The 18,295-nt window shown below is 35.6% G+C and overlaps 1 protein-coding gene across 1 annotated transcript in view; it reads right to left on the reverse strand.

The window, feature by feature from the left end:
* CUNH11orf65 (chromosome unknown C11orf65 homolog) overlaps nt 1-18,295 on the reverse strand; it is a 66,741-nt gene that overhangs the window by 25,240 nt on the left and 23,206 nt on the right. Inside the window, exons 3-5 of the mRNA XM_032427699.1 lie at nt 12,314-12,406; nt 1,256-1,309; nt 922-1,122 (exon numbers count right to left, since the gene is read on the reverse strand). Of these exons, the coding sequence (XP_032283590.1) occupies nt 922-1,122; nt 1,256-1,309; nt 12,314-12,406 (348 nt within the window). The remainder of the gene's footprint in view (nt 1-921; nt 1,123-1,255; nt 1,310-12,313; nt 12,407-18,295) is intronic.

Genomic DNA, 18,295 nt, shown 5'->3' on the forward strand with positions numbered 1-18,295 from the left:
GCAACTCTATGTATTTGTCCCTCTTAAAGCACGTATTTACTGCACTATACTGAAATATTCTTTTTACTTTTGACTCTCTCACAAATTAAAAGGAAAGATACTTGAGGGGAGGGACTATTTTATCTACCATTGTATCCCTAGCATTTAGTACAATGCCTGACATATGGTTGGTATGCAATAAGATTTGTTGAATGAATGTATGAATTCACACCTTGATTATTTTCACTTTTCATACTTAGTATACTTAATATACCAATTCTATAATCTGCCTACCACAGATTGAGGACCTGAATGAAGACATGAGCCCATATAGACATCTAGAGCTATATAGAACCTGATTATATTAACCTATAAAATGTAAGCTTACAAACATCCTTAGGTAGAGATTATCTCCACAAAAAGGACATTAAACATGGGTGTCTATGGAAAAGTCCCTAAATCATATATATGTTTTAAGAACTATGTATATTTAAAATAATTCCATTCGATTAATGAAGACATGTTGAAGTTCCAAACACCATGACAATCCAAATGATTTCCCCCCAGTCTCTGCTGTGATAAGCTCTATAAGAGAAAATGTCATATTTTTCTCAAGAATTCCCACCTCTAGTCCAAGGATTAATTAATATAGAGTCAACAACATTTTCAAATTTGCTTCACTATAAAGATGCTAAACTCCTGAGTACCAGACAGTATCTAAAGATGACCCAGGTCAAAGCTCATTACTAAAAGTAGAAGTAGTGAAAAAAAAAAGATATATTGCTGATCTTGAAGTATTATTAGTAACCCTTGAGTAGTTAATGTCATCACTTTTTATCAGTTAAATCACCAAGATTTATTATTTTAAAATTAATTTTCAAGAAGACAAATGAGTTTCTAAATATATAAGATTCAAAGTTATTAATATTTCTCTTTTCTTACTGTATCAGAGACAGGCCTCCAGCCATTGTTCTCTACACGACGATACCAGCCACTATGGTCCTCTTCCTGAAGATCATCACTTTTAATATGAGATGTATATTTTGCTGGAAGTTTTGTATAATCTCTAGGGCTATTAGCACACAGATCTTCAATATGTCTATGAGTGAAAATTTTATAGTATATATCAGGTGGAAATTTAACCTGTATATGGAGAAGTTCAAAGGACCATTGTAATCTAATTATAAAAAAAGGTTTACATTTTAAAAACTTACATCTTTTAAATTTCACATAAATGTGCTTTAAAACTACCAAATAAGAATTCATCCATACTTACACCACCTAATCTGAATCGTACATGAACGCCAGCAGCAGCATCTAGAAGCTCTGCCTATAAAAAAATGTATTACTCTTCAACACTGTAGATATCAATTCACTACTTCTCACTCTATCATGTTAAAATAGTTGCTGAATATTGATTATTTATGAAATAGGTCAAATAAATAAACCTCAAATAAGTATTTTTAAATTAAAAAATATTTTAAGATTTAATTTCTTATGGGCATCCAATAAGTAAAAGTTTTCATGATAACTGGAAAAATGATACTAAACTATGTTTACGTTCTATGCAACATATAAGTATAAAAACCAACTGATATGTTTTTCACAAAACAGAAATTTTACATAAGTCCTCAAATATATTATTTAATTTATTAAATTTAATAAATTTAATTAATACTATTGAGCATTATTTTACAGGTAAATTCAGAGAAAAAATTATGATTGGCTAATTTGAGTTTAACACCAGATGACCTTTCCTAACTAGCTTTTATTAAGTCAAAAATACATGTTTAAATTTTGTAAGAATTGTCTATAATTGGTCTTCTAAATTTTAGTGCCCCACACCAAATGCAAAGTAGAGAAAACAATTTTGGGTCCTCAATCAGAAGACAGTTTAATCTTACCTCCTGATAATATTAAGTTAGATGAGAAAATACATGTTATCCTAAGTCATTCAGTCTGTAAAGCCTGAAAGACCACATGGACTTTTGCACAATTTTCTCCTGACTGAAGAGTGTATATATATACATGCATACATATATAGGGTCACAGTTCAAACATGAAAAAATATGTTTTATAACAGGATCTAAAACTTATATTTATAAAATTCATAAAATTTATACAGGTGACACTTGAACAACATGGGTTTGAAGTGTGCAGGTCAACTAATATTTTTTTGTAGTACAGTACTGTAAAAGTAATTTCTCCTCCTTATGATTTTCTTAACATGTTACTTTAGCTTACTTTAATGTAAGAATACAGTATGTAATATATATAACATATAAAATATGTGTTAATTGACTACTTATGTTATTAGTAAGGCTTCTGGTCAACAGTACGTTATTTGTAATTGACTTCTTGGAGAGCAACAAGTTACACATGGATTTTCGACTGCATGGCGGCAGGGGGGCGGTCAGTGCCCCTATCCCAGTGTTGTTCAAGGGTCAACTGTATATAATTTTTAAGCAAAATTCATTATATATACACTTTTATTTCCACTAAAGTAGGCAAATCTTAAGGGTACAGCTTCGTGGATATTTTTTTCTTTCCTCTTTTAGTCAGTTAGGGTGAGAGAATGATCAAGTCAATCCAATCAGAAATTGAAGTGGATCAAGCCTGGATTGCAGTTTTAGTAATCCATATCTGGTTTGTCCACTTCTAGTTTTTCTCTATTTCTTAGAGGTGGTCCTGGTAAGTCTCTATCTCCTCAACTATGAAAGCCTATAGGAAATTCAGGTGTACTTTTGGGAAGATTTGAGTTTACTTCTTTATCCTTCTACCATCTACAAACTTAAATGGTGATGAGGGTTGGCTGGGTATTTGAGGCAGTTCCCTTCCTTTTAGCATGACTTTGTCTCCTAAACTCATGGGAATTTTTATTTAGTAGAATAGTGTTATTTAAAGTGGACTTAGATTAGTTGTAAATACTCACTGCAAACTCTAGGGAAATCAAAAAATAGTAAAAAAGAGGTATAATTGATATGCTGAGAGGAAAGAAAATGTAATCATATAAGATGCTCAATTAAAACCAGAGAAGGCAGAAAAAGAATGTAATACAAAAAAAGAAAGAACAAGGGCAAGAAATAGAAAACATTAACAAATATGTTAGATATCAATCACTATATTAAATGTCAATGGTCTAAATATACAAGGTAAAAGGCAGAGACTATAAACATAGATTAAAAAAATAAGATCCAACTGTATGTTGTCTATAAAAAAACATTTTAAATATAAAGACACAGATAGGTTAAAAGCAAAGTAATGGAGAAAGATATAACATATTAACTAACATTAATTATATGAAAACTGAGCAGGTATATTAATTTCAGAAAAAGCTGAATTAAGAGCAAGGAAAATTATCAGGGATAAAGAGGAGGATTACATGATGATAAAGTGGTCAATTCTCTACGAAGATATAACAATCCCTAAAGTATATATGCCTAACAACAGAGTATCAAAATATGTAAGGTAAAACCTGAAAGCACTACAAGAACTAAGAGAAATCCACTATTATAGTTGGAGAATTGAACACCTCTCTATCAGTAACTGACATATTCAGCAGACAGAAAAATAATTAAGTCCATTAAGAAACTGAACAACACTTGTAATCACCTGGACCTAACTGACATTTCTAGAACACTTCATCCAACAATAGCAAATATACACTCTTCTCAAGCTCATATGGAACATTTACCAACATAGAACATGTTATGGACCATAAACACACCTTAACAACTGTAAAATAATAGAAATCATACAAAGCATGTTCTCAGACCCCAATGGAATTAAATTAGAAATCAGTAACAGAAGGATAGCTGAAAAGCCCAGAACTTGGAAATTCAACAATACACTTCTTAGTAACAAATGGATCAAATAAGAAGTCTCAAGAAAAATTTAAAAATACTTTGACCTAAGGGAAAATGAAAATACAGCTTATCAAAATTCATGAAATGCACAGACAACAGTGCTTAGAGGAAAATTTATAGCACTGAATAAATATATGAAAACAAGCAAGACCTGAAATCAATAATCTAGACTTCCATCTTAAGAAACTAGGAAAATAAATCAAAAGTAAGCAGAAGTGGGGCACCTGGGTGGCTCCGTTGGTTAAGCGGCTTCCTTTGGCTCAGGTCATGATCCCGGGGTCCTGGGATCGAGTCCCGCATCAGGCTCCCTGCTCAGTAGAGAGCCTGCTTCTCCCTCTCCCTCTGCCTGCCTCTCTGCCTACTTGCTCTTTCTCTCTCTGTCAAATAAATAAATAAAACCTTAAAAAAAAAAAAAGTAAGCATAAGAAAAGAAATGATAAAATTTAAAACAGAAATCAATGAAATTGAAACAGGAAATCAACTGAGAAAATCAAAGAAATTAAAAGCTAGTTCTTTGAAAAGATCAATAAAATCAGTAAGCTTCTGACCAGGGAAACTAAGAAGGAAAAAGAGAGAGAGGGAAGACACAAATGACTAATACCAGAAAAGAGGGGCTATCACCACTGATTCCATGGGCACTAAAAGGATAATTAACAAATATTAAGAAAAACCCTATGCCTACAAATTTGATAGCCTATATGAAATGGTTCAAATGCCCGAAAGACACAACCCGACAAAACTCATACAAGCAGATATAGAAAATCTGAATAGACCTATTAAAGAAATGGAATCAATAATTAACCTTTCAAAAAAGAAAGCACCAAGCTTCAATTGGCTCAGTGGTTAACACTACCAAACATTTCAGAAGAAAATTGTATCCATTCTCTGCAATCTATTCCAGAAAACAGAAGCAAAGGGAACACTTCCTAACACATTCTATGAGTCCAGCATTATCCTAATACCAAAACCAGACAGAGACACTACAAGAAAGGAAAATTACAGACGATTATTTCTCATGAACATAAATGCAAAAATCCTCAACAAAATATTAGCAAGTCAAATTCAACAATGTATAAAAGGAATTATATACCATGACCAAGTGGGATTCATTCCAGGTATGCAAGGCCATTATCAAATTACAACAGGCTAAAGAAGAAAAATCATATGATCATATCAACAATGCAGAAAAAGCATTTGATAAAATTCAATACCAATTCATGATAAAAACTCTGACAAACTAGGAATAGAGGCAAACTTCCTCAATTTGACAAAGGATATCTACAATAAACACACCTATCATATTTATTGGTGAGAAACTGTATGCTTTCCTGCTAAGATAAGGAACAAAGCAAAGATGTCCCCTCACCCTTCCTATTCAACATCATATTGGAAGTCATAGCTAATTCAATAAGAAAAAGAAATAAAAGGTATACAAATTGAAATGGAAAAACAAACCTGTCTTTGTTCACAGATCACATAATTGTCTATATTAAAAATTCCAATGAATCAATGAAGAAATTCCTGGCACAAAAAAGCAACTATAATAATGTTGGGGGATACTACATTAACATACATAAGTCAATTGCTCTCTTATATACCAGCAACAAACAACTGGAATTTGAAATTCAAAACACAATGCCACTTATATTAACAACAAAAAAGTGAAATATGTAGGGTATAAATCTAACAAAATATATGAAAATCTGTATGAAGGAAACAACACTGTAATAAAAGAAGATCTATTTTTTAAAGATTTTATTTATTTATTTGAGAGAGAGATTAAGAGAATGAGTGGGAGGAGGGGCAGAGGGAGAAACAGACTCCTGTGGAGCAGGAAGCTCACCCCAGAACCCTGAGGTCATGACCTGAGTAGAAGGCAGATGCTTAACCAACTGAGCCACCCAGGCACCCCATAAAAGAAGACCTAAATGAGAGATATTCAATGTACCTGGATAGAATGATTCAATACTGTCCAGATGCCCACTCTTCTCAATCTATAGATTCAATGCAATCTCAACCAAAATCCCGCCAAGTTATTTTATAGATATGGACAAACTGATTCTAAATTTTATACAAAAATGTAAGAGACCTAGAATAACCAACATAATATTGCCATTTGCATAATTTTGAAGGAGAATAACAAAATTGGTGGACCCATCTTTAAGATTTCCTATGGAGCTGTAGTAATCAAGTGTGGTATTAGCAAAAGAAAAGACAATAGGTCAGTGGAACAGAGAGACAGCCTGGAAATAGCCCCACATAAATATAGTCAACTTATCTTTGATAAAAGAGCAAAGGCAATTCAATAGAGTAAGGATAGTCTTAAACAAATGGTGCTGGAAAAACTGGACATCCACAAGCAAAAGTTTAATTCCAATTCCAGTTAGTTAACATACAGTGTAATATTAGCTTCAGTTGTAGAATTTAGTGATTTCAACATTTCTTCTTTGATTTCCCGTTTGACCCATTCATGATTTAGTAGCATACTGTTTAAATTCCATGTATTTGTGGGCTTTTCACTTTTTTTCTTGTGGTTGACTTCTAGTTTCATAGCATTGTGATCAGAAAAGGTGTGTGGCATGACTTCAATCTTTCTGTATTTGTTGATGCCTATTTTGTGACCTAATATGTGATCCACTCTGGAGAATGTTCCACATGCACTTGAGAAGAATGTGTATTCTGCTGTTTTAGGATGGAATGTTCTGAATATATCTGTTAAGTACATCTGGTCCAGTTAGTCATTCAAAGCTACTGTTTCCCTGTTTATTTTCTGTTTAGATGATTTGTCCATTGATGTACATGGAGTGTTAATGTTCTCTACTATTATCTACTATATTATCAATGAGTTCCTTTATGTTTGTTATTGTTTCATATATCAGGTGCTCCCATGTTGGGTGCATAAATATTTATAATTGTTGTATCTTCTTGTTGGATTATCCCTTTTATTATGATATAGTGCCCTTCTTTACCTCTTGTTACAGTCTTCGTTTTAAAGTCTATTTGTCTGATATAAATATTGCTACTCCCTCTTTGACACTCATTAACACAATAGATGTTTCTCCATCCTCTCACTTTCAATCTGCAGGTGTCATTAGGTTTGAAATGAGGTTCTTGTATACAGCATATAGATGGCTCTTGTTTTTTTATCCATTCTGACACCGTATGTCTTTTGATTGGAGCATTTAGTCCATTTACACTCAAAGTAATTATTGATAGATATGTATATATTGCTATTTTATTACTTGTTTTGTGGTTGTTTTTGGAAATTTTCTCTGATCCTTTTTTATCTTTCTCTCTTTCACGTTTTGCTGATTTTCTTCAGTGATATATTTGGATTTCTTTCTCTATATTCTTTGCATGTTTATTAGTGGTTTTCAATACATGGTTACCATTAGGTTTGTATATAACTTCTTCAGATAGCAGTCTATATTATATTGGTGGTCATTCAAATTTGAACCCCTTCTTTTCTCCTCTCCTTCCCACATTTTAGGTATATGTTATTATATTTTACATCTTTTTTATGTGAGTTCCTTGACTGATTTTTACAGAAATATTCATTTCTACTGCTTTTGTGTTTCCTGCCTTTATACCGTCACTTTTGGTCTCTACTTTCCACTCAAAGGATCGCTTTAATATTTCTTGCAGGGCTGGTTTAGTGGTCATGAACTCCACTGGTTTTTATTTGTCTGAGAAACTCTTCATCTCTCCTTCTATTCTGAATGACAGCCTTGCTGCATAGAGTATTCTTGCCTGCAGATTTTCCCCATTCAGCACTTTGAATATATCATGCCACTCTCTTCTGGCTTGCCAAGTTTCTGTTGAAAAATCTCCTGCTAGCCTTATGGGTTTTCCTTTATTCCCTTTATAAGAAGTTAAGGACTTCTTTTGGCTTGCTGTTTTTTAAGGTTTTTTTTTCCTTATCACTATTTTTTTTAAAGATTTTATTTATTTATTTGACAGAGAGATAGAGAGCACAAGTAGGCAGAGCTGCAGGCAGAGGGAGAGGGAGAAGCAGGCTCTCTGCTGAGCAGGGAGCCTGATGCGGGGCTCGATCCCAGGACCCGGGATCATGACCTGAGCCGAAGGCAGCCACTTAACCAACTGAGCCACCCAGACACCCCTCCTTATCACTATATTTTGCAAATTAAATATGTCTTGGTGTTGGCTTGCTTTTGTTGATTTTGATGGGAGTTCTCTGTGCCTCCTGTATCTGGATGTCTGTTTCCATCTCCATATTAGGGAAGTTTTCAGCTATTATTTCTTCAAATAAATTTTCTGCCCCCTTTCTCTCTTCTTCCTTTGGTACTCCAATAATACAAATGTTATTACGTTTATTGGAGTCATTCAGTTCCCTGAGTCTATTCTCATGTTGCACAATTGTCTTCTCTCTCTTTTGTTCAGCTTCATTGTTTTCCATTACTCTGTCTTCTAGGTCATTAATTCATTCCTCTGCTTCTTCCAGCTTACTGTTCATTGCCTCAAGTGTGTTTCTAATCCTGTGTATTGCACTCTTCATCTCTGATTCTTTTTTAACTCTTTTATCTCTGTGGTAAGGGTCTCATTGATGTCTTATATTATTTTGAGTATCCTTATGATCGTTGCTTTAAATTCTCCATCAAGCATGTTACTTATATCTGTTTCAGTTAGATCTCTGGTGGTGGCCTTATCTTTTTCCTTCATTTGGGATAAGTTCCTCTGTCTTCACATTTTGCCTAAGTCTCTGCCTTCTTCTCTGTGTTAGAAAAGCCAGTTATGTCTCCTGCTCCTGAAAGTAATGGCCTTATGAAGAAGAGGTCATATAGTGTCCAGGGACTGGTACTTCAGGGAATATCTCCAGTGTGTGCTGTGTGCATACTGCTGTTGTGTTCTCTGCTCTATCCTTTAAGCCAGTCGTCTACAGAGGCTCTCCTTGCTTGCTGTGGGAAGTGTTTGGTCCTTGGCTTGAATGTGGCGAGTTTTAACTAGGTGTGCTCTGGTCTGCTTCTGAAATGAGACCTATTATTACCTCTACCAGAACTGAGGCCCTACAAAACTCTCTGGTACGGAGGCATGGTATGAGCAGGAGTTTGTGCTGGTCTTCCTGGGGAGAGGTCCACCACACTGGGACTGAGGCAAGTGTGACTGAGAAGGGCAGTTCCACCAGGGCCGGGAGTGGTGGTGGCACAGGACTTGGTGTATGCAAGTTAGGCAGCCAGTATCAGTGCTGCACTACTTCCCACAGGTGGCTCTGTGTTTATGCTGAGAGGCAGGGTTGGGAAATGGTGCTGGCCAGCTCCTCTGTTCCCAGAGAGGTGTGTCTGTGAATGCTGCCTCTGAGGGACACACTCTGAGAAGAGCAAATAATCACCCCCTGAGTGCCCTAGGTGTTCTTAAGATTGCTGTTTCCAAGCTGTCTGCTCCTGGGATGTTTGCCCGCTTTCTCTCCAGGAGTAGGGCAGTGCCCTCCAGGCTCTATCCCAGCCAAGCCTGCTGACCTTTAAAACTTCAGATTTTATTAAGCCCTGCTGGTTACAAGAACCCACAAAATTCAGTCCCTCTCATTTTCCAAGCCAATGGCTTTGGGGAAATGTTCTCCTTGTGTGTTTCCTGTGTGCTCCTGTCTCTTGCCCTTCTCTATGACCACAGCTCACTTCATAGTACCCATGATCTATTTCTCCTTTAAACCATGTCTCTGCACTTCCTCCCTTCTTTGATGTGGCTTCTGCTCTTCTTTTAGTTGTGGAATTTGTTATGTTGGTCTTCAGGTCAATTTCTGGGGTATTTAGGATGATCTGATAGTTATCTACTTATATTTGTGGGATGAGACAAGCCTAGGGTCCTCCTACTCTATTGCCATCTTCCTGCTCTCTCAAAACTAGACTCTTAAATACAGAGAACCAACTGATAGTTTCAGAGGGGAGATGGGTGAGGGGGATGGGTGAAATAGATGAAGGGGATTAAGAGGTACAACTTCCAGTTTTAGAATAAATAAGTCACGGAGATGAAAACTACAGCATAGGGAATATAGTCAATAACACTGTAATGACATAGTATGGTGACTACACTATACTTATCTTGATGAGCACTGAGTAATATATAGAATTGTCAAATCAATATGTTGTACATTTGAAAGTAATATAACAGTGTATGTTAATTATACTTCAATAAATATAATTAAGAGGGAAGAAAGAAAAAGAAAAAGGCAGAAGATAAGGAGAAACTATTATAGATTCTAAGACATTAGAAAGATCATTAGAGAATATTATAAATAATTTTAGTAAATAAACTTGAAAATTTAAGTGAAATGGACAACTTCCTAGAAAAATACAACTTATCAAATCTAGCACAAAAATAAATATAAGATAGGAATAGATCTATAACTATAAAGGTGATTCTGACAGTTATTCTTAGTGCTCCCTAGTCTACTATTTTCCTGATGGTGGAGGATTTTATGTGTGTAAACAGACAACTTCATTCTAAAATTTACATGGAAATACAAAGCATCCAACAATAGCCTGGAAGCGTCTTCTTGAAGAATTACAAAATGGGAGTACTTCTCTACCATATAATACACTTGTTATAAACCTATAATAATACAAACCTATAGTAATTATGACAAGGGTAGAAAAATAGACCATGGAAAAGAATAGAAAATGCATAAACAGACCCATACAAAAATGGTTACTTGATTTATGATAAAAGTGGCATGGAGAGCAGTGGAGAAAGGACTATCTTTTTAATAAATAGTGTTTCATCATTTGGATATCTATATGGAAGAATATGAAAGTGACTTCTACCTCACACCATATACAAAATATCAACCCCAGGTGTACTGCAGATCTAAATATGAAAGGCCAATCAATAGAGGTTATATATAATATAGGAAAATTCTTTCATGACTTCAGGGTTGGTGAAGTTTATAAAAAGCACCAACCATACACAAAAGGGTTGATAATTTAAACTACATTAAAATTAAGAACTCTGTTCACCAAAAGACAGTCTTGTTTCAAAATATTAACCTAGGGATTGGGGAAAGAGGGTGGAAATATAGATGAAGCAGGACTGGCTGTGAATTGCTAATTGTTGAAGTTAGGGGATGGGTACATGTGGTTTATTATTCTTTCTACTTCTGTATATGTTTGACATTTTTCATGGTAAAAAAAAAAAAAACGTGGGAAGACCATCTTAAGAGTGACAAGTCAAATCATATAATGAAAAACGATTTGTGCAGCACAGAGAACGGACAAAGGGCTTGTGTGAAAAATATATAAAGAACTGCTTAAAGCCCAGAAAAATAAGAGACAATATACACATAGAAGACACGAAAAAAAATGTCAAGAGCTCAGCTGATCTGGGAGGATGGTCGTTGAGCTGTCGGGTGTCAGAAGAGCCAATGAAGAAAACAAGCAGGAAGGGAGAGAAAGCTTTTAATCACTTCCTGTAATGGTACTAAGTAAGAGTTGGAGCCCCTAACACTGGAGGAGGCAAGGATTCCACCTGGTCATCTCCCCCCTCCCCACCCAGGGCTGCAGCGTTTGAGAGTGAAGTGGAGCAGACACGAGTGTCCTCTCACTGTTAGGGAGTCCCAACTTTCAAAACTCTGAGGCGTGACTGTGTGGGGTAGGGGGTAGCGAGGAGATTGAGGGAGGAGAGTCTGCGAGGACTGACTCAGAGTGGGACAGCACAGGGGCCTGAAGCCTCAGATTGAGAACTAAGAATGAAGGCGCTGGGACCAAAAATTTAAGTATGCCTAAAGGGAGGACTGTCCCTAAAAAGCTGATAATATTAAGCACTGGTAATGATGCAGAACACCAAGAATTCCAAAAGATTGATGATGGTTAATACAAATTGTACAGTAACTTTGGAAAAGAGTCCGAAATTCCATTTCTGGGTGGAGTAGAAATTTGTATACATGTGCACAGGACAGATGAATAAGAATATTCCCAAAAGCAGTCTTTGTAATGACTCAAACTGGAAAAAACAATACAAATGTCAATCAACTGTAGAATGAATAAACAGCAGTATATTCATAAAATGAAATAACTGTCATTATTTTTTAGAAAATGAATAAAATTCAGCCACACGAATGCAATGTTGAATGGTAAGATACAGAAGCGCACCAGAGGATTCTATTTACATACGGTTCAAAAATAGAGAAGACTGAAAAAAACAAAACAAAACAAAACAAAAAAACAAAGCTTCAATTCAAAATAGTGGTTGCCTCTTGGGAGCAGGGAGTTGGCCGAGATGTGCAGAGCACCGGAAGGCAGGGGTCTGAAGTGTGAGACTCTGATCTGGGTGATGGTTACATGGGGGATTGTTTGTGATGATTCATTGAGCTACACATTTATGTTTTATGAACTTTTCTATGTGTGCGTCACACTTAAAGATAAAGTTTTTTAAAAGAAACACATATAAGCACATTTATAAAGCGGTCACACATTTTGAAGGGAAAAAACAGATGCTGTATGAATAAATAACATCCTCACCTCTTTAGGATCAATATATTTCACTATCTGACGTGGCTCTCCTTGTCTTCTGATATCAATCAGTCTTTTATAGTGTTGGAATACAGCGACATTCTAAAGGTGCAAGCACATAAGATTCTATGGTCAAAACTGGATTTTCTACCTCTAAGTTAAGCTTTGTGCCTAACCAGGGCAAAATGAGTAAGAACCATAAAATAGACTTTATGTATGTAAACTAGATTTTAGAAATATTATCCACTCAGGGTTTACTTTGGCAAGCTAGGAAATACTGGTTTTATTCTCACAGAGTTTTACCCTTAACTTTGGAACTACATCATTAGCAACTATAAATAAAATACCCAGAATGTTGGTGGAGTCACTTCTATGTACTCCAGAGTAAACCAGGAAAAAGACAAAACAGCCTACTGGTTAAGAACATTGGTACGACATAGCATTATCTGGGTTGAACTGTTAGTGTGACCGTGGACAAGCTGCTTAGCTTCTCCACTCAGTTTCTCATCCGAACAACTGGAATGACAGGGGTATCTCATACAGCTATGGTGAGGAATTAATGAGTTAATATTTGTAAAGCACTTAAAACAACTTCTGGCACAAGAAAGCACTAAATAATTATTATCTTATTATCATTCCAGAAACCTCGGTCCTGTAGTAATGCCATTGATTTACAAACCCAATCTACTATTCATGTTAGCACAGTATTTAGTCAGATGACTCCAAACAATTCTTCTATCTCAGAAAACTATTTCTTTGGTAACATTCTCCTTTTACCCTATGCCCCAAGAAGCCCTTAGTAACTCTTGGTAAACTTCCCCTGCTGCCCCAGTATGCTTACATCAAATCAAATCAATTCAAACTGAAGTAACCCACAGCACCAATATGACAATTTGAAGCCCCACTGCAATTGTCTGTGGACATGGTGCAGCTCACATCAGCTGACAAAGATGGCCATTCCCATCTGCCTGTCTGGCTGGCAGGGAAGGAAAAGAACTTGTATGTTGGTGAACAAAGAAGCTGGGTGGGATGACAGTGAAAGCTGGTCCAACATGTCCTGCAGGCTGTAAAATGCCTTTTTTGTTGTTGTTGTTCAAGTGATTTTAATGATTGGAATGCACAATTTTTTAAATACGCAAATAAAAAGTTTTAAAACCTGCAGAAAAAAAAAAAACCCAGTACAACAGATCAATGAAACCAGGAGCTGCTTCTTTGAAAAGATCAACAAAATTGATAAACCTTTAGCCAGACTCATTAAAAAAAAAAGAAAACAAAACAAAAAAGAAAGAGAGGGAGAGAGAGAAGACTCAAACAAAATCAGAAACGAAAGAGGAGAAATAACCAACAGCACAGAAATACAAAGGATTATAAGAGAATATTATGAAAAACTATATGTCAACAAATTGGACAACCTAGAAGAAATGGAGAAATTCCTAGAAACATATATCCTCCCAAAACTGAAACATGAAACAAAAAATGTGAAGACTGATAACCAGCAAAGAAACTGAATCAGTAATCAAAAAACTCCCAAAAAACAAAAGTCCCAGGGCCAGATGGCTTAACAGGCAAATTCTACCAAATATTTAAAGAAGAGTTAATACCTATTTTTCTTAAACTATTCCAAAAAGATAGAAGAGAAAGAAAACTTCCAAATTCATTCTATGAGGCCAGCATTACCTTGACATCAAAACCAGACACTGCTAAAAAAGAGAACTACAGTCTAATATCTCTGATGAACAGATGCAAATATTCTCAACAAAATATTAGCAAACTGAATCCAATAATAAATTTAAAAAATGATTCACAATGATTAAGTGAGATTTATTTCTGGGTTGCAAAGGTGATTCAACATTCACAAATCAATCAATGTGACACATCACACCTGCAAGAGAGAGGATAAAAACCATATGGTTATTTCAGGGGTGCCTGGGTGGCTCAGTTGGTTAAGCGTCTCTTGATTTCAGCTCAGGTCATGATCTCAGGGTTGTGACATCAAGCCCTGTGTTGGGCTCCAAGCTGAGTGTGGAGGCTGCATAAGATTCTCTCTCTCCCTCTCCCTTTGCCCCTCCCCTTTCTCTTAAAAAAAAAAAAAAGAAAGAAAAGGAAAGAGGCCTCAGAGAGATCCCTCACCCCTCCCACCACATGAGGACATAGCAAGAAGACAACTGTTCACCTATGAACTAAAAAGCAGGTCCTTACCAGACACCAAATCTGCTGGTGCCATGATTTTAGACTTTCCAGACTCCAGAACTGTAAGAAATATATTTCTGTTATTTATAATCTACCCAGTCTATTGTAGTGCAGCCCAAATGGATTAAGACAGCTACCAAAGTTTGACTTAAATAATGTCAGAATACATTTTTTTCCTCAAGTTCACATGGAAGATTTACAAAAATAGACTTAAGCCAGGCAAGTTTCAACAAATTTCAAGTTATTAAAATCATATAAATAACCGGCTTCAGTGGAATTAAACCAGAAATCAGCAACAGAAAGGTAATTAGAAAACTCCTAAATATTTGGTAATTAAGCAACATACTTTTTAAAAAAAATTTACTTATTTATCTGAGAGAGAGAACACAAGCAAGGGGAGCGGCAGAGGGAGAGGGAGAGAGAGAAGCAGACTCCCGACTAAGCAAGGAGCCCAATGCAGGGCTTGATCCCAGGACCCTGAGATCATGACCTGAGCTGAAGGCAGTCGCTTAACCCACTGAGCCACCCAGGCACCTATAAGCAACACCAGGCTGGCTCAGTTGGTAGAGCATGCAACTCTTGATCTTGGGGTTGTGAGTTCGAGCCCCATCTTGGGTGGAAAGATTACTTAAAAATAAAATCTTTAAAATCAATCAATCATGGGTCAAAAAAATCACAATGGAAATTATAAAATATTTTAAATTGAAATGTAATAAATATATGACATATCAAAACCTGTGGGATACATCTAAGGGAACGTTCAGGGAGAACTTAAATGCTTTAAATACATATATTATTAAAATAGAATAAATGTGTAAAATCTAAGATCTAATGTTCCATCTCAAGAAGTGTGAAACAGAACAGCAAACCAAACTCCCTCAAAAGATGAAGGAAAACACAATAAAGATCAGCAGTTAATGAAATGTAGAGTTAAAACAGAGAAAACCCACAAAGCCAAAAACCAGGGTTGTTTTTTTTTTTTTTAAAGATTAAGACAGATGTAGAAAAATAGAGAGAAAACAGATATGAGAAATACCATCCCAATCTTACAGACATTAAAAGTACAGTGAGAGGAGATTATAAACAACTTTAGGCAAATAAATTTGACAATTTTAAGAAAATGGACAGATTCCTTGAAAAGTAACATCAAAATGGGCATAAGAAGAAATACAGTTTTGAACAGTCCCGTATTATTAAAGAAATGGAATCCCTAATTAGAAACCTCTCATAAAGAAAACTCCTAGCACACAATGTTTTGCTAATGTATTCTCCCAAATATTTATAGAAGAAATAGCATTAATCGCACAAATTCTTTCAGATAATATAACAGAAAGAATACTTCCCAATTCCCTTTATGAGGCCAGCATAATCTTGATATCAAGATCTGGGAAGTATATGACAAAAAAGAAAAATTACATTCATGAGCAAATATGCAAAAATCCTAAATTAAAGTTGATAAAGGAAATTTTCAACTTTTAATGCTTGTGGGTCCTATTCCTGGACTCCAGGGGAGGCTATACTTTAACATTTACCAAGGTGAAAATGACTAGGCACAACTTCAAAGCATGGATTCTATTTCTTCCCTGAGCACACACTGTATATTTGCTTCATTAAAGAAAATAACCAGGAAGGAGCATTCTGAACATAAAAGAAAAAGGAAGAAACTTCCCTGGTTCCTGTAAGACTGAAGTCTACAGCCCTGCATATATTAGAAACTTAAGATAATTTCTACAACTTTCTAAAATGTTCTTTGGGGCGCCTGGGTGGCTCAGTCGTTAAGCGTCTGCCTTCGGCTCAGGTCATGATCCCGGGGTCCTGGGATCGAGCCCCATATCGGGCTCCCTGCTCGGCGGGAGGCCTGCTTCTCTCTCTCCCACTTACCCTGCTTGTGTTCTCTCTCTGGCTGTCTCTCCCTGTCAAATAAATAAATAAAAAATCTTTAAAAAAAAAAAAAAAAAAAAAAAATGTTCTTTGTCTAACAATTTGTAACTCTTTATGTATAAAATGTATATAACCTTACACCAAATGTTCTCCCTTACCAAAGCACTCTCTTCTTTGTAAAGACTGTGTATCCAGGGCAGCTGTCCTAACTTGGACTTGAATGAAACTCTCTTTTTTTCCTAGAAATTCTAAAAGGTTTGTTCATTTGTGTCAATAAAGTTTAGCAGATCAAATCCAGGATATATCAAAAAGGGTAATAATACATCAGAGTGAAGTGGAATTTATTCCAGGAATACAAGGTTGGTTTAACGTTTGAATATCAAGCAATGAAATTCACCACATGGAAAGAATGAAGAAGACAGACCATATGATCATACAGTAAATGCAGCAAAAGCATTTGATAAAATTCAACACCCAGAGTTTTCATAACAACAAGAATAAAAAGCAAACTAGGAATAAAGTTAAATTCCCCAAACTGATGGTAAGTTTTCACAAAAAAACTACAGATAACATCTTAGCTGATGGTGGAATATTACATGCCTTCGGCGTTCAAGAAAAGGGCAGGAATGTCCATAATTACTGCTTCTATTCAATCTTGCACTGGAGGGTCTAATCAGTGCAATAAAGAAATAAAAGGTATAAATTTTGCAAAGAAAAAATAAAAGTCATTCAAGGATGACATGCTTAAGTGGAAAATCCAAAGGAATCTATAAAAAAAGCAATTAGAAATAATAAGTGCACATTAGGTTGGCAAATAAAAATAAACTATATTTCTATAAACTAGAAATGAACTAGAAAATAAAATTTAAAAACAATACCACTTACAAGAAATGCCAAGTACCCAGAAGTTAAATGAAAGATGTTTAAGACTTCTACACTGCAAACTACAAAACATTATGGAGAAAAAATTTTAAAGATCTAATAAATAAAGATATGCACCATGTTCATGAAAACTCAGTGTAGAAAAATATCAGTTCTCTCCCAAATTGATCTACTGATTCAATTCAATACCAATTATATAATCTCCACAATAATTTTTGCAAAAATTAATGAATTGATTCTACTATTTACATGGAAATGCAAAAGCCCTAGAATAGCTATGACAATCATGAAGAACATCAAAATTGGAGGACTGTAGTGCCCTATACCCATACTTCTGATAGAGCTACAGTTACTGAGACAGTGTGGTATTGACTCAAATAAAGACAAATAGACCCATGCAACTGAACAGAGACGACAGAAAAGACACCCCCGCAATTTACTATGGAAAGAATGGTATTTTCAGTAAAAGGTACTTAATCATTTGGTTATCCATAAAGACAAAAATGAACTTTGTCCATACCTCTCATCATCACAAACATTAATTTGAGATGGATACTAGATCTCAATCTACAACTAAAGCAATTAAGCCTCTAGAAAAAATATAAGGAAAATATCTTCTGGCTTCAGGTTACATAAATATTTCCCCCAGATTTATTTCAATATATTTGACAAGTAATACTGTCCTGGGTGAGTTGGGTGTCCACCTTGGGATTTCTTTCCCCACTGGAGAAAGGAAAGGCCCAGTGGGCTCCTCAGGGCTGCCTTGTGCCTGGTGATGTGATCAAAGTGAAACCCCTCCTCTTATCCTTCTAATGTGGTCCTTCCTGTTCTCTCTGGTCCTGGGCTCTGGGATTTTCACCAGAGTGCCTTCTATGGATAGTTGTTAGTTGGTCTTCTTGTGAGGGGGACTGAAGTTGAGAATGACCTCTGTTGCCATTTTGATATTGTCACCTCTTTAGGTAAACTTTTTTTTTTTAAAGATTTATTTACTTATTTGAGAGAGAGAAAGACAGCATGCAGAGGGGAGGGCAGAGGGAG

This window comes from Phoca vitulina, unplaced genomic scaffold (genome assembly GCF_004348235.1).
Source record: "Phoca vitulina isolate PV1807 unplaced genomic scaffold, GSC_HSeal_1.0 scaffold38, whole genome shotgun sequence".
Classification (NCBI taxonomy): Eukaryota; Metazoa; Chordata; class Mammalia; order Carnivora; family Phocidae; genus Phoca; species Phoca vitulina.